Genomic DNA, 22,271 nt, shown 5'->3' with positions numbered 1-22,271 from the left:
CCTGGGAGCACTCTTTTCTCATCTCTGTGCAGGTGCCATCAATCAGCCTGCAGAGGTCGTAATTGCACCAGTTATAAGAGAGAGACCCCATCCGGCTTAGTCCCGCCCATTTCTGAACAACAGGCCAATCGTTGTTAATGTGGCCGCTCAGCCTTAGGCAGAGCTGAGATTCTATACAATGTATTCGAGATCCCAGTTCTGGTTCCAGCGTGTGTTTTTACCGCTGTGCCACCTGAGCAGCCGGCATTTATTGATTTAATTTACTTTAAAGCTGTTTGGTAAACACCATAGCTTTGTGTTTGTGTTTTTGATGACCTCACTTTGTGCAAAATGGCATGGTCATGCTGGAATATACCTTCCTAATATTCCTAATATGGCTAATATTGTGTTGGTCCCCCTTTTTTCTGGAATACTGTTTCCATGAAAGCGTGTACATGGTCTGCAACAATGCTTAGGTAGGTGGTACGTGTCAAAGTAACATCCACATGGATGGCAGGACCCAGAGTTTCCCAAGAGAACATTGCCCACAGCATCACACTTCCTCCGTCGGCTTGCCTTCTTCCCATAATGCATCCTAGTGCCATGTGTTCCCCAGGTAAGTGCCATGTGTTCCCCAGGCCACCTTCTTCTATTGCTCCGTGGTCCAGTTCCGTTGCTCACGTGCCCATTGTTGGTGGACAGGGGTCAGCATGGGCACCCTGACTGGTCTGCAGCTATGCAGCCCCATATGCAACAAACTGTGATACACTGTGTATTCTGACACCTTTCTATCAGAACCAGCATTAACTTCTTCAGCAATTTGAGCTACAGTAGCTCGTCTGTTGGCTCGGACCACACGGGCCAGCCTTCGCTCCCCACGTGCATCAATGAGTCTTGGCTGCCCATGACCCTGTCGCCGGTTTACCACTGTTCCTTCCTTGGACCACTTTTGATAGATGCTGACCACTGCAGACCGGGAACACCCCACAAGAGCTGCAGTTTTGGAGATGCTCTGACCCAGTCGTCTAGCTATGACCCATTCGTTCACTTGCTGCCTAATATATCCCACGCACTAACAGGTGCCGTGATGAAGAGATAATCAGTGTTATTCACTTCACCTGTCAGTGCTCATAATGTTATGCCTGGTTGGTGTATATATATTTTTACATTTGCGGCATTTAGTGGACACTTTTATTAAAAGCAACTTACAATTGTGACTGTATACAATTTAAGCAATTTAGGGTCACGGGCCTTGCTCAAGGGCCCAACAGTGGCAATCTGATAGATGTAAGGCTTGAACCTGCAACCTTCTGATTACTAGCCCAGTACCTTAACCACTGTTCCTTCTTTTATATTTAATAAAATCCCTATTTTTATATGATATAATTATACAGGAAGGTACAGAGGGCATGGAAACTCAGATGACTGACAGAGTCAGTTCTTTGAAACGTCATAAGCAGTCTCTGCGCCTCATTTGCTTTAAGTGTTACCTTCTTCAAATAGTTGTGGCTCTTTATATACCAGCCTCATCACCCAGCTTTTCGCTGTGTCCTTTCATCTTCTGTCCCCTGTTTTCTCTTTCTCTTGATATTTGTTGTCTTGGTGTGCACGGTCAGACCTGAGGATTTTCTCTTTGGATTGAAGGTCAGGACAGGCGCCTGCTCGACTCTGATTGTCGGCTTCTGTTGCTGGCATTCTTTTACGCCGGGCTTATAGTTGGACTTCAGGACCTGCCCAGATTCTTTCACAGGACTTAGGGTCAGGGCTGAGTACCTGCCTGGCCTCGCTTGCCAGCTTCTTTTTGCTGCAGCTTTTTTCAGAATTTTTTTGCTTACCTTTTCCTGAGCTTGGGGTTTAGCTGGCACTAGTGGCAACCCAGCACTTCGGTATTTCTCATTTCTTATTTTTTGCTGGGGGTGAACATACCCCTGTGGATAGGGTCATTAGCTCTGTTAGTTTCATTTATTTATTTATCCATTATTTTTTTTAGGTATTGGCCATTTAAGTATTTAATTGTTTGCCTAATTTTGCATGCTTATTTAGCCACAGTATTGTTCTACCTTGGTTAAGTACTCTGCAATTGAGTTCACTTCTCTGTAATATCAAAAATGCGAGGCTACACCTGGCGCCTCCGTGCTGAGATGTGTACCACCCTCTTCATTGATTAAGTTAATCAAATAGTTTTCACTATTGGTCTCAGAATTTTAGCCCTTACTTTACTTTTGGCCAGACAGTGTATACATGCATCATACAGTCATGTAAAAAAGTTAGGACACCCCATGAAAACCATGGTTAAACATATTTAAACATATGAACATTTGAGCTTTATTTGAACAGTATTGAGAGATGTAACTAAACAGTATATAACTAAACAAAGACGACGTCCCAAAACATTCCAGTAAATCCTCCAAGGAATGGCTCAAAAAAAAGAAATGGAGAGTTCTGGAATGGCCAAGTCAAGCCCGGATTTTAATCCTATTGAGATACTGTGGGGTGATTTGAAACGGGCTGTGCATGCAAGAAACCCCTCAAACCTCACACAGCTGAAGAAATTCTGCATGGAGGAGTGGGAAAAACTTTCTCCCAGTCGATGTCAGAGACTGGTAGATGGTTATAGGAAAAGGGGGAAATACCAGCTATTAGGACATAGGGTGTCCTAACTTTTTCCTCACATTAAATTTCCATTTTTTTTCCATTTTACAACTTGAGTTTAAAAGTATTTTTTTCAGTTTTAGTTGTTTAGTTATATAAGCTCCATCTCTTAATACTGTTTAAATCAAGCTCAAATGTTCATATGTTTAAATATGTTCAAAAAGACAAAGGTTCTCATGGGGTGCCCTAACTTTTTCACATGACTGTATATAAGCACAGCTTAAGGCAATAGGTCTGTTGTTTAGCTTCAGTTCGACAGACTGTTTAAAATGTAGCGACATGCAGGGCGCCAAGTCCATCTCGACCGCCTCCTTGCAGTCCAGCAGCATGCTAATAAGGTCTGGGATAAGGTCAGCATCTGCAGTACGCCGCAGGTTCCTCCCACACACCGCTCACCTAAGATTTACGATGTCAGAACACTGCCCTCACGTCACGCCGCTCGGTCGTCCCCCTACTACAGGGTCGAGCTAAACGGATTAGGTGTTATTAAGATGAAGGAGGGTGATTCCTTACTGACGAGGTCTGAGCAGAGTCTCAGATCAGCCTGCAGGTATGAGCTATAAAACAGGGGGTGTTGAAGATTCTCACAATGCTACAGGTTCAAACTTCTTCAGTGGGAATCCCAGCTCAGTGCACATATCCTGCTCCAGGCTCACAGTCTCAGACTTTTTCAGTGAGAATCCCAGCTCAGTGCCCAGCACATCTTCTGCTTCAGGCTGGCATCCCTAAACTTTTTAGATTTTTTTTTTTAACTCTAACTTGCAATTGTATGCTTTTTTGAAATACGCTGATTAGCCATAACATTAAAACCACCTCCTTGTTTTGTTTCTACACTCACTGTCCATTTTATCAGCTCCACTTACCATATAGAAGAACTTTGTAGTTCTACAACTACTGACTGTAGTCCATCTTTTTCTCTGCATGCTTTCTTAGCCTCCTTTCATGCTGTTCTTCAATGGTCAGGACCCCCACAGGACCACTACAAAATAGGTATTATTTAGGTGGTGGATCATTCTCAGCTCTGCAGTGACACTGACATGGTGGTGGTGTGTTAGTGTGTGTTGTGCTGGTATGAGTGGATCAGACACAGCAGCACTGATAGAGTTTTTAAACACCTCACTGTCCCTGTTGGACTGAGAATAGTCCACCAACCAAAAATATCCGACCAACAGAGCCCTGTGGGCAGCGTCCTGTGACCACTGATGAAGGTCTAGAAGATGACCAACTCATACAGCAGTAATAGATGAGCGATCGTCTCTGACTTTACATCAGGTGGACCAACTAGGTGTTGGTGTGTCTAATAGAGTGAACAGTGAGTGGACATGGTATTTAAAAACTCCAGCAGCACTGCTGTGTCTGATCCACTCATACCAGCACAACACACACTAACACACCACCACCATGTCAGTGTCACTGCAGTGCTGAGAATGATCCACCACCCAAATAATACCTGCTCTTAGTAATTGTAGAACTACAAAGTGCTTCTATATGGTAAGTGGTGCTGATAAAATGGACAGTGAGTGTCTATCTGTGTCTATGTGGGTTTCCACACAAAAAACACTGGTCAAAAGGCAAGAGCACCCTAGACTGAGCACTAATTTATCACAGGGCTTTAACCTTTAAAGACATAACCAATCATGTCTTTATTGACACCCATCTGGCCAGTAGTACCACTGGACACGCGACTCGCCCCCTGGATCTCAGCAGTGGTGGGATAGTAATAGACCGCTGCACCACCCAATCTCCTTTGCCGTTCATCTGATTAAAATAAAAACATACATAGACTTGAACATTTTTATATTAGCAAATTCTGATTTCTTTAAAAACAGTCAATAATTAGATTTGTTTCAGTGGCTTCAATGCAGGCAGGAAGGATTTCCTAAAATCAGGTTTCTATGTAGCACTGTCGCCTCACAGCAAGAAGGTCCTGGGTTTGATTGCCAGGTGGGGCAATCTGGGTCCTTTCTGTGTGGAGTTTGCATGTTCTCCCCGTGTCTGCGTGGGTTTCCTCTGGGAGCTTCGGTTTCCTCCCACAGTCCAAAGACATGCAAGTTGATCTATTACATTCTTTTTTTTTCGTCTGATGGTTGGATGCACAATAGAACTGTATTAGAACTGGAGATGTATGAGTACCGATACAGGTATCGGGTATTTGCCCGATACCGCGCTCATTAACTTGTACTCGTACTCGCAAACGAGGCCCCGATACTGAACATCCGATACCGTGTGCCTAGTGCACGTTGCTGCGTTATGCCTGGTTCACACTACACGATTTTTGCCCTGATTTTCGCTCGGCGACTGGTCGGCGCTAGATTTGCCGGCTCGGGAGCAACTCGGCGTTCGCTCGGCGATCAAAACTCGGCTCTCGATCGCTAAGTGTGAACTATCCAACGACTCGATCCGACCGGCTTGCCAAGTAATTCTCGAGTAATTCTCTAGTAATTCTAGCATGTCAGATATCTGATCTCAGATGTGCGACTGGGAATGAGTGACATGTCGAACAGCCAGTGAGAACGCAGGATACGGTGTGAGGGGAAACGCAGGAGAGGAGTGTAAACAGGTGGGACAGGGGGATAATATAGTTTATATCAGAATACACCGGCACACACACACACGTTTTACAGTATTTCTGACCTGATCGTTCTCTACAAAACATAACAACAAAACACCAACATTGCAAAAATATTTATTAACTTCCAACTCATTAACTCCATTAACTCATTAACTCCATCATTCTAAATAGGTATTGGTATCGGTATCGGCAAGTACAAAAATACATGTACTTGTACTCGGTTGGGAAAAAATGGTATTGATGCATACCTAATTAGAATTGTATTGAAGTTAATTTTAATTCACAGACTGAGGCTGTATTCATGTTTTGCCATTGTTTATTCTGGACAGGGTTGCAGTGCGTCAATCCATCACAGGGCTTTTACTGTTTAAAGGCAAATCAATACTTTATGGATTTTTAAAACCACATTGTACAACCTGCTACCATGCAGCAGGGACACATGCTAATGCCAGTTTTGACCAAGAGTTCAGAATTCCAACAGACACACTCCAAAAGCTTGTGCAAAGCCTTTCACAAAAAAAAAAAAAAAAAAATGCATACATATATACAGTACATGTACATACACACACATTTTATCAGCTCCATCATATAGAAGCACTTTGTGGTTCTACAATTACTGACTGTAGTCCATCTGTTTCTCTACATACTTTTTAAATTTGCTTTCACCCTGTTCTTCAATGGTCAGGACCCCCACAGGACCACCACAGAGCAGGTATTATTTAGGTGGTGGATCATTCTCAGCACTGCAGTGACACTGACATGGTGGTGGTGTGTTAGTGTGTGTTGTGCTGGTATGAGTGGATCAGACACAGCAGCGCTGCTGGAGTTTTTTTTTTTTTAAGGTTTATACTTTATTGATTTTCTTCTCTTCGATTCACAATGTAAAACAAAAGAAATACTTCTGCAAATACATGACATATATACCGAAGAGTGAAAATTTAAGTAAAAAAAAAAGAAAACAACAAAAAAACTATCAACATAGAAAGAGTAAAAATGAAATAACCATTTAACGAGAGAAAAAAAATCAGTTTTCTTATCATTTTAGAAAAACGTTAACATTTTTAATGCCGTTCCTCATAGGCTGAAGCGCTGCTGGAGTTTTTAAATACTGTGTCCACTCACTGTCCACTCTATTAGACACTCCTACCTAGTTGGTCCACCTTAAAGTCAAAGACGATCGCTCATCTATTGCTGCTGTTTGAGTTGGTCATCTTCTAGACCTTAATCAGTGGTCACAGGATGCTGCCCACGTGGCTCTGTTGGCTGGATGTTTTTGGTTGGTGGACTATGACAGTGAGGTGTTTAAAAACTATATCAGCGCCACTGTGTCTGATCCACTCATACCAGCACAACACACACTAACACACCACCACCATGTCAGTGTCACTGCAGTGCTGAGAATGATCCACCACCTAAATAATACCTGCTCTGTGGTGGTCCTGTGGGGGTCCTGACCATTGAAGAACAAGGTGAAAGTGGGGTAGTACAAAGTATGCAGAGAAAAAGATGGACTACAGTCAGTAATTGTTGAACTACAAAGTGTTTCTACATGGTAAGTGGAGCTGATAAAATGGACAGTGAGTGTAGAAACAAGGAGGTGGTTTTAATGTTATGGCTGATCACTGTACATACACACACATATATGTATGTGTATATGTAACATAGTACATTTGGGGAGGCACGGTGGCTCAGTGGGTAGCACTGTCGCCTAACAGCGGGAAGGTCCTGGGTTTGATCCCCAGGTGGAGCGGTCTGGGTTCATTGTGTATGGAGTTTGCATGTTCTCCCCGTGTCTGCGTGGGTTTTCTCTGGGAGCTCCGGTTTCCTCCCACAGTCTAAAGGCATACAAGTGAGGTGAATTGGAGATACAAAATTGTCCAAGACCGTGTTTGACATTAAACTTGTTTAAACTGATGAATCTTGTGTAACGATTAACTACAGTTTCTGTTATGAACGACATTAACATCCTAATAAAGAAATAAAGAAATGTCATATTCATATTTACATATACAGTATTTATATGTATATAATATAAAGTCATACATAAAGTGGCAGCGTAATTTAAATAATATGGTGAAATAAACACCCTAAATGACTGCATCACTTTGGTTAACAGCACATCATATTTTGTGAGCTTAATATTTAATACAGAATAATGTTTAATTTCATCTTTTGTAGCTCTAGCACCAGTATATAAACAGCATGATCTCCTGGTGTTATGATTGGCTGTAGTAATAACTGTTCCGGTAAAGTGGGTGCACAGTTTCCTGTACCATGCTTCTTCCTCTCGGTTTGACTCACGCTTGTGAATTATTAAGGCCTCTGTGGGTTTTTTAAAAGGGAGCCATGTGTAGTTTAGATGGCAGTGAGGTTCAGACTGAGTTCGGTGGCGTCACTTCATAGATCGTGCTTACTCTGCTCCCTCTGCTGGTTCTCAGATCAACCTTTGCTTTGTCTCAACCTCATGTGCACTGAGCTCTGACTTATCACGGCTTATCAGAACAACAAGGCTATTACACACCATGCAGGAGTATTGCACGGTTTTAAGCAATGATATGCACACATTTGGCAACCCATTTCATGAACAAATGAAGTAAAACGATTAGGTTTTCATGCTTGTACAAATGTTTTGCATAGTAAATGAGTCAGAACCTTCTTCTGCATGTGTCGGAATGTTGTTTATTCTGCTTACTATAAAATATTCTGTATTATTTATTACATTTTGCATTGTATTAATGTTTTTTCTCGATGTAAGAGCTTTGCTTTGAGGTAATTTAAACATTTTCATACATTTTGTGTCACATTTACTGTTCTGCTGCTGCAGAATGAAACTGTAAAGCCCAAGGGTAGGCTCAAGAAGCTAGGTGTTGCTTTTTTTTAAATTTAAGTATGGTATTGTGTATGGTATCTTTTTTTTTTATCAGTTTTTATCTGTTTATTAGCCTTCTCATTTTAGCCTGTTAGCAAACATTAAGGTTACTTTTAAATTAAGTATTAGTTAGATAGGTAACAGTCTAGCAGTTAATGTTGGATTGCGAACTTACATTATTAACTGATCAGCCATGACATTAAAACCACCTCCTTGTTTCTACACTCACTGTCCATTTTATCATCTCCACATACCATATAGAAGCACTTTGTAGTTCTACAATTACTGACTGTAGTCCATCTGTTTCTCTGCATACTTTTTTTAGCCTGCTTTCACCCTGTTCTTCAATGGTCAGGACCCCCACAGGACCAACACAGAGCAGGTATTACTTAGGTGGTGGATCATTCTCAGCACTGCAGTGACACTGACACGGTGGTGGTGTGTTAGTGTGTGTTGTGCTGGTATGAGTGGATCAGACACAGAGACGATCGCTCATCTATTGCTGCTGTTTGAGTTGGTCATCTTCTAGACCTTCATCAGCGGTCACAGGACGCTGCCCGCGGGACACTGTTGGCTGGATATTTTTGGTTGGTGGATTATTCTCAGTCCAGCAGTGACAGTGAGGTGTTTAAAAACTCCAGCAGCGCTGCTGTGTCTGATCCACTCATACCAGCACAACACACACTAACACACCACCACCATGTCAGTGTCACTGCAGTGCTGAGATTGATCCACCACCTAAGTAATACCTGCTCTGTGGTGGTCCTGGGAGAGTCCTGACCATTGAAGAACAGCATGAAAGGGGTGAACAAAGCATGCAGACAAACAGATGGACTACAGTCAGTAATTGTAGAGCTACAAAGTGCTTCTATATACAGTGTATCACAAAAGTGAGTACACCCCTCACATTTCTGCAGATTTTTAAGTATATCTTTTCATGGGACAACACTGACAAAATGACACTTTGACACAATGAAAAGTAGTCTGTGTGCAGCTTATATAACAGTGTAAATTTATTCTTCCCTCAAAATAACTCAATATACAGCCATTAATGTCTAAACCACCGGCAACAAAAGTGAGTACACCCCTTAGTGAAAGTTCCTGAAGTGTCAATATTTTGTGTGGCCACCATTATTTCCCAGAACTGCCTTAACTCTCCTGGGCATGGAGTTTACCAGAGCTTCACAGGTTGCCACTGGAATGCTTTTCCACTCCTCCATGACGACATCACGGAGCTGGCGGATATTCAAGACTTTGCGCTCCTCCACCTTCCACTTGAGGATGCCCCAAAGATGTTCTATTGGGTTTAGGTCTGGAGACATGCTTGGCCAGTCCATCACCTTTACCCTCAGCCTCTTCAATAAAGCAGTGGTCGTCTTAGAGGTGTGTTTGGGGTCATTATCATGCTGGAACACTGCCCTGCGACCCAGTTTCCGGAGGGAGGGGATCATGCTCTGCTTCAGTATTTCACAGTACATATTGGAGTTCATGTGTCCCTCAATGAAATGTAACTTCCCAACACCTGCTGCACTCATGCAGCCCCAGACCATGGCATTCCCACCACCATGCTTGACTGTAGGCATGACACACTTATCTTTGTACTCCTCACCTGATTGCCGCCACACATGCTTGAGACCATCTGAACCAAACAAATTAATCTTGGTCTCATCAGACCATAGGACATGGTTCCAGTAATACATGTCCTTTGTTGACATGTCTTCAGCAAACTGTTTGCGGGCTTTCTTGTGTAGAGACTTCAGAAGAGGCTTCCTTCTGGGGTGACAGCCATGCAGACCAATTTGATGTAGTGTGCGGCGTATGGTCCGAGCACTGACAGGCTGACCCCCCACCTTTTCAAACTCTGCAGCAATGCTGACAGCACTCCTGCGCCTATCTTTCAAAGACAGCAGTTGGATGTGACGCTGAGCACGTGCACTCAGCTTCTTTGGACGACCAACGCGAGGTCTGTTCTGAGTGGACCCTGCTCTTTTAAAACGCTGGATGATCTTGGCCACTGTGCTGCAGCTCAGTTTCAGGGTGTTGGCAATCTTCTTGTAGCCTTGGCCATCTTCATGTAGCGCAACAATTCGTCTTTTAAGATCCTCAGAGAGTTCTTTGCCATGAGGTGCCATGTTGGAACTTTCAGTGACCAGTATGAGAGAGTGTGAGAGCTGTGTTACTAAATTGAACACACCTGCTCCCTATGCACACCTGAGACCTAGTAACACTAACAAATCACATGACATTTTGGAGGGAAAATGACAAGCAGTGCTCAATTTGGACATTTAGGGGTGTAGTCTCTTAGGGGTGTACTCACTTTTGTTGCCGGTGGTTTAGACATTAATGGCTGTATATTGAGTTATTTTGAGGGAAGAATAAATTTACACTGTTATATAAGCTGCACACAGACTACTTTTCATTGTGTCAAAGTGTCATTTTGTCAGTGTTGTCCCATGAAAAGATATACTTAAATATCTGCAGAAATGTGAGGGGTGTACTCACTTTTGTGATACACTGTAGTAAGTGGAGCTGATAAAATGGATGCCAATCCATCACAGGACCTCAGTCATTAGACACAATCAGACATGTCTGTATGTAGATCCTGATCAGATGATAGCACCATTGGAGATTTGAGCCCAGGATCCTAGCGGAGGTGGGTTAGCGCAATTTACTCCACCCCAGCACCAGTCATTACTTATTTTGGCTTTTGGGTGAACACTTTATGAATACGTGTTTTATTTTAATGTTGCATAATGCTCCAATACTATCTAAAGAGTAGCAACTCCATATCATGATGCTTCCACCAGGTATTCTGGAGTGTTTTTCGGAGTGTTTTTCAAAACGTTTCAGCAATTTTTAACTCTATTTATTAAGAATTTCAAAAAATTATATCACTTTTCTACATAGTCACCTTTCAACCAACTGTTTGATGCCATCAGCAAAAAAAAAAAAAAAAGTTTTTGGTTGCGCGAGTAGCCACTGATACACCGCTGCTTTCACATCATCATCACATGAAAATCCTCTTTCCCTTAAAGCTTCTTTGAGCATCCAAAAAGGTGGAAATCAGATGGTGCTAAATCCGGACTATGAGCTCACTCTCACAGACACGACCAATTACTGCTCCTCCCACCCTAACTGTTTCCAAAAAATTATAGAATGTGCAAATAAATAGGAACATTGCATCAGGAAGGGCATCTGTGCCAACCTGTGCCAAAACAAATGTGTGAATGAATGATCCACTGTAGCAACCCCTAATCAGAGCAGCCAAAAGGAATCATTCAGTCACTCATTCATTTAGACATAGCCAGTCATGTCTGTGTCAATGCCCAGGCGGCTAATAGCACTGCTGAGATTCAAACTTGACGTTGTAATTATATCAGATTAGATAAATAATTGATTTTCACATTACTGGACACTTTAATAGCATAGGTTGTCATTTCATTTAGATTTCATTTGTTCGACGTCAGAAATCACTACGTGTTTGGTGTCATACATCACATTCAGTTGTTGGTTGGTAGTTGAAACGGAACGAGAGACATGACGAGTAATTTTAAAATAGAAGATGCGCCCACCAGCTTTTACTCAGCAGTGTGGCAGCATTTTGGCTTCCCTGTGTTCACAAAGGAACGCAGTGAGAAAATCACAGACAAGATAAAAACAGCGTGCAGATATTGTAAGAGGCTGATGATCTACATAAATAGCACAACCAAAATGTTACAACATGTCAACCAGCACCACGGTGAGCTCAGTTCACCATCGCCTAGGTGAAAATTACCAAGAGGACAAACCACCCTGACTAGCAGATTTTCAACCTCAGTTGCCCCAACCAGTGCAAGGGGCAAAGAGATTACAAGGTACATTGGTGTTTTCCAGATTTTCAGTGACCCCATTTGGCCACTACATGAAAATTGTCTGGGGCACCACTGTGTACACATTTATAGATTGATTCAAATAATAATAAAATATGTACACATTCATCTTATCCTAGTTACTGCTGTGGACTGTACCCAACCTCAGACTTTGTTCTTAAGTTGATGTCTTTACTTTGAAGGCTTATGTGCTGTAAGGCTTCTGTTTTGCTTCTCATTTCTGCTTTGGAATGATTTTCTCAATGTGATACTTGGTCCAGAATGGTGTTTCTTGACCAAGATTAGGTGTTATCTAGATATTTTTACTCAATATGAAGCGTTGCCTATTCTTACAACAATTAATCCTGTATGGAACATCTTCCTCCGCTTGATTCTTCACTGTACCCAACCTTAGACTATTTATTTAGACTTTGTTTGTAATCTGATGTCTTTACTTTTAAGGCTTCTGTTTGCCTAAGCTGAGGTCCCATATTGGATCTTATAACATATTTGCTGCTTTGGAACGTTTTTCTTAATGTGATACTTGGTCCAGGATGGTGTTTCTTGACCAAGATTAGGTGTTGCCTGGGTATTTTACTCAATATGAAGCGTTGCCTATTTTTTCCTCAGTTAACCCTGTATGTAACATCTTTCTCGTCATTATTCTACGCTCAACATGGGGCTTCATGCTGAGGATAGGACTGTGTCCAACCTCAGACTTTCAATTTAGACGTGGTTCTTAAGCGGATGTCTTTACTTTGAAGGCTTCTGTGCTGTAAGGCTTCTGTTTGCCCAAGCTGAGGTCCCATATTGGATCTTAACATCTTTGCTGCTTTAGGACGTTTGTTTTCAATGTGATACTTGGTCCAGAATGGTGTTTCTTGACCAAGATTAGGTGTTGTCTAGGTATTTTTACTCAATATGAAGCGTTGCTTATTTTTACCTCAGTTAAACCTGTATGGAACATCTTTCTCGACATGATTCTTGGCTCAACATGGAGCTTCATACTGAAGATAAGGACCTGCGCCCAACCTCAAACCTGAGGTTCAGAACTGGTTCTTAAGCTGATGTCTTTAGTTTTAAGGCTTCTGTTTGCCCAAGCTGAGGTCCCATATTGGATCTTAACATCTGTGCTGCTTTGGAATGTTTTTCTCAATGTGATATTTGGTCCAGAATGGTATTTTCTTGACCAAGATTAGGTGTTGTCTAGGTATTTTTACTCAGTATGAAGCGTTGCCTGTTCTTACCACAGTTAACCCTGTATGGAACATCTTTCTCGACATGATTCTTGGCTCAACATGGAGCTTCATACTGAAGATAAGGACCTGCGCCCAACCTCAAACCTGATGTTCAGAACTGGTTCTTAAGCTGATGTCTTTAGTTTTAAGGCTTCTGTTTGCCCAAGCTGAGGTCCCATATTGGATCTTAACATCGGTGCTGCTTTAGGACGTTTGTTTTCAATGTGATACTTGGTCCAGAATGGTGTTTCTTGACCAAGATTAGGTGTTGTCTAGGTATTTTTACTCAATATGAAGCGTTGCCTATTTTTACCACAGTTAACCCTGTATGGAACATCTTTCTCGACGTGATTCTTCGCTCAACATGGGGCTTCATGCTAAATATGAGGACCTGTGCCTAACCTCAAACCTGATGTTCAGAACTGGTTCTTAAGCTGATGTCTTTAGTTTGAAGGCTTCTGTTTGACTGAACTGAGGTGCTGCTTTAGGACATTTTTTTCTCAATGTGAGACTCGGTCCAGAATGGTGTTTTCTGACCAACCTTAGGTGTTGCCTAGGCATTTTTACTCAATATAAAGCTGTGCCTATTTTCTACCTCAGGTAACCCTGTATGGAACGTCTTCCTCAACATGATTGAGGACGATGAGGACTTTGCCTAACCTCAGACTTTTAATTTAGACGTGTTTCTAAGCTGATGTTTTTACATGTAAGGCTTCTGTGCTGTAAGACTGAGGCTCTTCTCGGTGCTGAACTCGGTTCGGTGTTACTTGTCACTCAGTCAGTCAGACTGGAGGCGCGCGTGTGTGCGCGGTCATGTGCGCGCGCGCGTGTATAGATCCTCCTCTCCCGAGTCGCTCAGTCTCCAGCGCGCGGAGCAGCAGCAGCAGCAGCAGCTTCACGTTCACACCGTACTGAGATCTTTTACCCGGCGATCTTTAATCCAGCGATCCACCCCGAGCACACTGACCGAACAGCTACTGGACATTAGCCTTTCCTCGCTCCGTGTGCTCCGCTTCGGACCATGTTCCTCGTGCAGTACACAGGTATGGGAACTTTTCGCTCTCGCTATCCGACCGCAGATCGACATGCTATAGAGGGAGGCGGCCGCTCAGCTGCACGCGCATGCATGCAAAGTAACGGAGGGATGAGTGCACAGCGCACTGATACACAGCGACTCTCCGCTTCTGTGCTCCCTCACTACCGGCTAATGTCGCCCCAACCAAGCGATCAGGTTCACATCATACCATCATAAATCTATTACTGCAGATCACCTAGATGTCTCACTTCATCGTGATTATCTCGGTCTCGTACCAGCTAAGCGCACCTTGGGAATGATCCATCATTAGCTGCCATATATCCGTTATTATCTGTTTATGTGTAAATACACCCAATGAACTGTGACACATCTGCTTTTTTGTGTAGATCTGAAGGTAAATAGACAGGTTATACATTGCCTGACTGACTACCTTATTGCAAGTTCGGTTAAATATCTATATGACTGGTAACACTCGTGTTTAAAGAGAACACTCAGGTAACCTTGACTGTAGTCGAATCCCATCAGTATAATAGCTATAATATATCAGTGTATGTTATATAGCTATTATATATTATATAATAAAATGTAGTGTGTAATGTATAGGCTACTCCTTCTCCAGCATTTCCAGCATCCCTATAAAGAAAAAGAAATATAATTTATTATTGTAAAATGATGGATTATACATTAAGAAGTTCGGATAAATATCTGTATGACTGGTAACACTGGTGTTTGCTTTATACTCATTCTTCAGCATTTCTAAACTCGCTAGAAAGAAATAAAAACACTCTGACTTTTCTGAACTCAGCAAGATCTTCCAAAGAAGAAAAACAGCAATTTAGCAATTTTTTGCCTAACATGAAGTTTTCCCAGTATGGAGCTTTTTTGGCTCAATTCGTGGCTTTGCTCTGTATGGAACATCTTTCTTCTCATGACGTTTCATCCAACATGGGGCTGATGTGTTTACTTTTAAGGCTTTGCTTTGTAAGGCTTGTTTGCCCAAGCTGTGGATTTGTGTAAATGGACCCAATTAACTGTGGTAAATCTGCTTTTTGTGTAAACCTGAAAGTAAAAAGATGGATTATGCATTGCCCTACTACCTTATAGGAAGATCGGATAAATATCTGTATGACTGGTAACATTGGTGTTTGCTTTATGCTTTTCCACATAACATTTTGTTTAACATGGGGCTGATGTATTTATTTTTAAGGCTTTGCACTGTCAGGCTTGTTTGCCCAAGCTGAGGATTTGTGTAAATGGACCCAATTAATTGTGGCAAATCTGCTTTTTGTGTAGATCTGAAAGTAAATAGATGGATTATACATTGCTCGACCGACTACCTTATAGCAATTTCGGATAAATATCTGTATGACGGATTATACTAGGGTTTGCTTTATATTTGGGTAAAACATTGAAAGAGAACACTCAGGTGATCTTGACTATCCCATCAAAAAAGTGTATCTAGCTATATTGTAATAAAATAATAAAATAATAAAATACAGTGAGTAAAGTATAGGCTTCTCATTCTTCAGCATTTCTATTCTCACTAGAAATAAAAACACATTGACTTTTCTGAACTCGGAACATGAAGTTTTCCCAGTATGGAGCTTTTTTGGCTTAATTTGTGGCTTTGCTCTGTATTAAATATCTTTCTTCTCATGACGTTTCGTCCAGTATGCGGCTGATGTGTTTACTTTTAAAGCTTTGCTCTGTCAGGCTTATTTGCCCAAGCTGAGGTTTTGTGTAAATGGACCCAATTGATTGTGGCAAATATGCTTTTACCTTATAAGGAGTTTGAAAAAATATTTGTAGGACTGGTAACACTGGTGTTTGCTTTATGCTTTTCAAACAACTGTTTGGGTAAACCAGTAAAAGAGAACACTCAGATAATCTTGACTTTAGTTAAATCTCTTAAAAAATGATCTAGCTATACTGTAATAAGATACTAAAATATAGTGAGTAAAGTATAGGCTTCTCATTCTTCAGCATTTCCATCCTCACTAGAAATAAAAACACTCTGACTTTTCTGAACTCAGCAAGATCTTCCAAAGAAGGAAAACAGCAATTTAGCCATTTTTTTGCCTAACATGAAGTTTTTCTAGTATGGAGCTTTTTTGGCTCAATTAGTGGCTTTGCTCTGTATGGAACATCTTTCTTCTCATGACGTTTCGTCCAACATGGGGCTGATGTATTTACTTTTAAGGCTTTGCTCTGTAAGGCTTGTTTGCCCAAGCTGAGGATTTGTGTAAATGGACCCAATTAACTGTGGTAAATCTGCTTTTTGTGTAAACCTGAAAGTAAAAAGATGGATTATGCATTGCCCTACTACCTTATAGGAAGATCGGATAAATATCTGTATGACTGGTAACACTGGTGTTTGCTTTATGCTTTTCCACATAACATTTTGTTTAACATGGGGCTGATGTATTTATTTTTAAGGCTTTGCACTGTCAGGCTTGTTTGCCCAAGCTGAGGCTTTATGTGTAAATGGACCCAATTAATTGTGATATCTATCAGCTGTGTTGTGTAGATCTGAAATTAAATAGACGGGTTATACATCGGCCGACTTACTACCTTATAGCAAGTTTGGATACATATCTATATGACCGGTAACACTCGTGTTTGCTTTATGCTTGTCAAAAAAAAAAATATATTTGGGTAAAATCTCTTTTAATTTAAGACTACCTTATAGGAATTCGGATAAAAATCTGTATGACTGGTAACACTGGTGTTTGATTTATGCTTTGTATAATGTATAACCTGCTCATTCTCCAGCATTTCCATCCTCACTAGAAATAAAAACACTCTGACTTTTCTGAACTCAGCAAGATCTTCCAAAGAAGAAAAACAGCAATTTAGCAATTTTTTGCCTAACATGAAGTTTTTCCAGTATGGAGCTTTTTTGGCTCAATTAGTGGCTTTGCTCTGTATGGAACATCTTTCTTCTCATGACGTTTCATCCAGCATGGGGCTGATGTGTTTACTTTTAAAAGGCTTTGCGCTGTAAGGCTTGTTTGCCCAAGCTGAGGCTGAAAATGACAGGTTATACATTGCCTGACTGACTACCTTATAGCAAGTTTGGATAAATATCTGTATGATTGGTAGCACTAGTGTTTGCTTTATTCTTTTCAAACAACTGTTTGGGTAACCAGTAACAGAGAACACTCAGATAATCTTGACTTTAGTCAAATCCCTTAAAAAACAATCTAGCTATACTGTAATAAAATAATTAAACATGATGTGTAATGTGTAGACTATGTATGGAACATCTTCCCCCATGTAATGTTTTGTTCAGCATGGAGCTTTATTGTAAAGATGAGGTCTGTGCCCAACCCCAGACTTTTCCTTCAGATGTGGTTCCTTAGCTGATGTATTTACTTATAAGTCTTCTGCACTGTTGCTGAGGCTGTGTGTGTAAATTGACCCAATTGATTGTTTAATCCATCTGCTTTTTGTATAGATCTAAAAGTGAAAAAATTGATTATAAATTGCCTATTATCTTAAAGCAATTTCGGCTGTGTATGACTGGTAACACTGGTGTGTGCTGTATGCTTTTCAAACAACCAGTAAATTTTGACTTTAGTAAACTCAGATCAAAAGTCTTTTTCAGCTATAATGTAACAAAATAATAAAACATAGTGTGTAGGCTACTCATTCTCCAGCATTTTCATCCTCACTAGAAAAAAAAAAAAAACACACATTGACTTTTCTGAACTCAGCAAGATGTTCCAAAGAAGGACAACAGCAGAGTTCACTATTCTGTATAATAGCCCTGCTGTGATGTCCATAAAGGGGCGTATTGTACTGAGCTCAACTGAGCAGAATGTTTTCTTTACATATTAGGAGGACAAACTATTCTGTACATTACAATCACTGTAATATTGCCAAAATAATACATATAGATTTCAGGTTATAGTACACTACAGCATTTTTCGGGCATCGGCTGAGAGTCCGGCCATTGTAGTGTACATGTGTTAATCACAGATGGATATACACTGATCATCCATAACATTAAAACCACCTCCTTGTTTCTACACTCACTGTCCATTTTATCAGCTCCACTTACCATATAGAAGCACTTTGTAGTTCTACAATTACTAACTGTAGTCCATCTGTTTCTCTACATACTTTTTTAATCTGCTTTCACCCTGTTATTTAATGGTCAGGACCCCCACATGACGACCACAGAGTAGGTATTATTTAGGTGGTGGATCATTCTCAGCGCTGCAGTGACACTGACATGGTGGTGGTGTGTTAGTGTGTGTTGTGCTGGTATGAGTGGATCAGACACAGCAGCACTGCTGGAGTTTATAAACACTGTGTCCCCTGACTGTCCACTCTATTAGACACTTCTACCTAGTTGGTTCACCTTGTAGACGTACAGTCAGAGACGATCGCTCATCTATTGCTGCTGTTTGAGTTGGTCATCTTCTAGACCTTCATCAGTGGTCACAGGACGCTGCCCACGGGGCGCTGTTGGCTGGATATTTTTGGTTGGTGGACTATTCTCAGTCCAGCAGTGACACTGAGGTGTTTAAAAACTCCATCAGCGCTGCTGTGTCTTATCCACTCATACCAGCACAACACACACTAACACACCACCACCATGTCAGTGTCACTGCAGTGCTGAGAATGACCCACCACCCAAATAATACCTGCTCTGTGGTGGTCCTGTGGGGGTCCTGACCATTGAAGAACAGCATGAAAGGGCTAACAAAGCATGCAGAGAAACAGATGGACTACAGTCAGTAATTGTAGAACTACAAAGTGCTTCTATATGGTAAGTGGAGCTGATAAAATACAGTGAGTGTAGAAACAAGGAGGTGGTTTTTAATTGTATGTCTGCTCTGTAAGAGTAAAGTGAAGCTGGTCAGTCTTTGCGTTCTAACTTTGGTCGTATATCAGACATTTTTAAATGATTTGGTTTTGCAAATTCCCAAGATGTGTAAATACTAAGATTATACTCTAGCTGTAAAGGTTCGAAAGTGCAAAGCATTGCACAGAGTAAATGTAGATAATGTTTGCTATTTAGGAATTTCCAGTTTTGATGTGATGTTTTTGGACTGATAAAGAACACACTGGGCTTGTTAGAATCCCCAAGGTGTTAAATGTAATGAAAGAAAATGTAAACATTATACTTACAGAAGAAACTGCTGTGTAGCTGCTTTTCCGAAGCCAAAGCAAATTATTCCTTGTATTTAAAATCTATATAAAGACCTGGACTGCTTACTAAGCCTTTGCTTTTAACAAACAAAGGAAATGCTGCTGTGTGTTATATAAAAGAAGAGATTTCTGCTTGTAGATGTGAAACTGTACACTAGTGTTAACTGTGCAGTCAAGAGAATAATGGTCGTAGGTACTGTAGCTTGTGTGTTGATATGAAACAATACTCATATTGTTGCTGAATTTATCAGTGCATTGTCAGAGGCTCTATAATTACTGAACTAGACACAGTGACTGATTCAAAATTCAGCCTAACATCAATTCCTTTCACCCCTGAGACTGTTTCTTAACAACCAGAGCCAGATGAGTGATACAGGTATAGTGGAAAAAAAAAAAATCTTGGAACGTTTTGAATCAGAACTACCTGTTGTATGTAGGTCTGCCACTAATGACTATCCATTTTTCTATCCATTAATCTATTTTTCTATCACTTTTCTATCCATTGATCTATAGACTTCCTTATCGATTAGTCGATTATTCTAAATGACTGTACAGCATAATAATATGACATTAAACTAAATGTAAACAGAGTTTGTGTCAATTTTATCAAATTCTCAAGTGCTCCATATTAAACAAAGTGCAACATGTGTTTATGGCATTCCGTACACAAAGCAAAGTGCTTCAACTTATAGCAGAAATAAAATAGAGGTGGGCACGTCTCATTAAGTACAACGTACAGTAATGACAGAATGAGCCCAGATTCTAACCTACACATTCACTCAAAACTTACTTCACATTCTAAGCGATGTAAACAAAGTGGTAAGTGTTTCACATAAGAAGCTTTTTGCACTTTGAGTGCCGCGGCAACCGCAAAAATTGCGAGCCCAACACAGCAAATTGCGCGGAGGTCTAACTGAACTCGCTAAGGAATGCAGTATTCCAAGATCTTCGCGATTAAGAAGCTTAATGAAACAATATAGAAGTAAAAGTTTTGCCGCGTCTCATGCACCCTAACTGAACTCGCTAAGGAATACGGTCTCCGCGATTACAAACCACCTTTTTGTTTTGTGCCAGTTGTAAGTTTTCCCAAACTTTTGATGATTTGGGTCTTAGAAAACTTTTACCTTTTCATTGAAAGCTCTACAATCTGCCTCTGACTGCTGCAGACGGCATTTTTTTAAGACTGCGCTTAATGCAGCCGAGCAGTGACAGCACCAAATACGACTTAGGTCATGCACACAGCAAGTAGTGCTGAGGGAAATCATATGAACGCTTAGATGAATGGAAACGTTGTAGAAATTAAAAAGGATCATTTATAAGCATAGTTTTAAAAACGATGCACCGACTTACAATATTGACATCGACGCATTTTTAGCGTCGACGTCATCAACTAGGTTGACCAATCGCGACAGCCCTAGTTGTATGATTTGTCTGTTTGTTTCCTTTTTTAAACCCCATATAAGACACTTTGGGCTGGTTTCCCATACATGGATTAGACTTAGTCCTGGACTAAATAAAATATCATAAAAAGTCTTTTCAGGATTAATCTGGGATTCTGATCTTGTTTGGGGGAACCATAACCTTTTGTCTTGTACTAGCAAATCTAGCACAAAAAGCTAGATTTTACTGCTCTGAACTGAAATAACAACATAATAGTTTTTTTTTTTTTTTTTATCTATTTTTTCCCACTTTTTTCCCCCAACTTTTATCCCCATTCTAATCGTGTCCAATTACCCTGAATGCGTGCCCTATACTGATTCGACCCTTTGCCGCTGACTGAGGACGCCACTCAACTGACTTGCGGTACACAATCAGTACAGCCTGCATTTTTCACCTGCACAGGCGCCGTCAGTCAACCAGCAGGGGCCGCAGTTGTCCCAGTTATGAGGACCTATGCTCCGACTTCTACCCCTAAGCCCCTGAACAACAGCCAAACGTTGTTCATACTGCCGCCCAACCCAGTCGGAAAGGCAGAGCTGAGTTTCGATACGATGCATCTAGAAACCCAACTCTGGTGAGCTAGCGTACTTTACCGCTGCGCCACCTGAGCGGCAACATAATAGTTTTTAATAATTAATAATACAACACAGAAAATAGAATACATCGGATGGCACTGCGGTTTAATGTGCTAGCCCACCACTGCCGAGATTCGAGTTTCATTTTCAGCAGTGCTGTCAGCCGACTGGGCATCCACACACAGACACAGATCCGATTGGCTGTGCCTGTAAGGGTGGGGAAAGGTTAAATTCAGTGCCACAGTACAAATGTGGCCTCTGCTGTCTGGATGAGGCGCTGTCAGTAGCAGTAGATGATCTGTAGAGCTTAGCATGTCTCTGCAGCTCTCTCTGAGACTTACAGGCAGGTTCAACGATGTGGCCAGCTACTATGCAAGTTTTGGAGGGGGTGCATGATTGTTTTAGCCCTCTTTGGGCAGAGCAGGGGTGGTGGAAGCGGCATGTCTCTCTCTCTCTCTCTCTCTCTCTCTCTCTCTCTCTCTCTCTCTCTCTCTCTCTCTCTCTCTCTCTCACTGTATATATACATATATACATATATAATTATATTTTCATTCACTGAAGAGGGTAATGGTCGGACGAAGGGCATAAATATCCTGGACAGGGCACCAATTCATCCCCCATAGCCAATCATGACTGTGTTCTGTGAAGACACCTGGCTGGCTGATAGCATCACTGAAATTCAATCATCAATTCTAGCTGCAGAGGTTTAGCGTAATAGACCACTGTGCCACCTGAGAGCATTAATCATTTCATTTTCATGTTATACCATCGCTTTATCCCGGACTGGCTGGGGGCGGGTGCGGCCTTCCCGAAATCAATGCCCACAGTGCAGTAACGCGACCCAGAAAGGATGCCAATCCATCATGACATAGCCAATCATGTCTGTATGTAGGTGCTCGACC

The 22,271-nt window shown here is 41.3% G+C and overlaps 1 protein-coding gene across 2 annotated transcripts in view; it reads left to right on the top strand.

Annotated features, from left to right (window-relative positions):
• enox2 (ecto-NOX disulfide-thiol exchanger 2) overlaps nucleotides 1-22,271 on the top strand; it is a 616,994-nt gene that overhangs the window by 182,729 nt on the left and 411,994 nt on the right. Inside the window, exon 1 of one of the 2 annotated variants that reach the window (XM_062990353.1) lies at nucleotides 14,098-14,201. The exons of the other annotated variant lie outside the window; for it this stretch is intronic. Within the exon in view, the coding sequence (XP_062846423.1) occupies nucleotides 14,180-14,201 (22 nt within the window). The 5' untranslated portion in view covers nucleotides 14,098-14,179. Of the gene's footprint in view, nucleotides 1-14,097; nucleotides 14,202-22,271 lie in introns of those variants that run through there. 2 annotated transcript variants of the gene reach the window in all.

Source organism: Trichomycterus rosablanca, chromosome 1 (genome assembly GCF_030014385.1).
Source record: "Trichomycterus rosablanca isolate fTriRos1 chromosome 1, fTriRos1.hap1, whole genome shotgun sequence".
NCBI classification, from domain to species: domain Eukaryota; kingdom Metazoa; phylum Chordata; class Actinopteri; order Siluriformes; family Trichomycteridae; genus Trichomycterus; species Trichomycterus rosablanca.
This window is presented reverse-complemented; position numbering and strand designations above follow the sequence as displayed.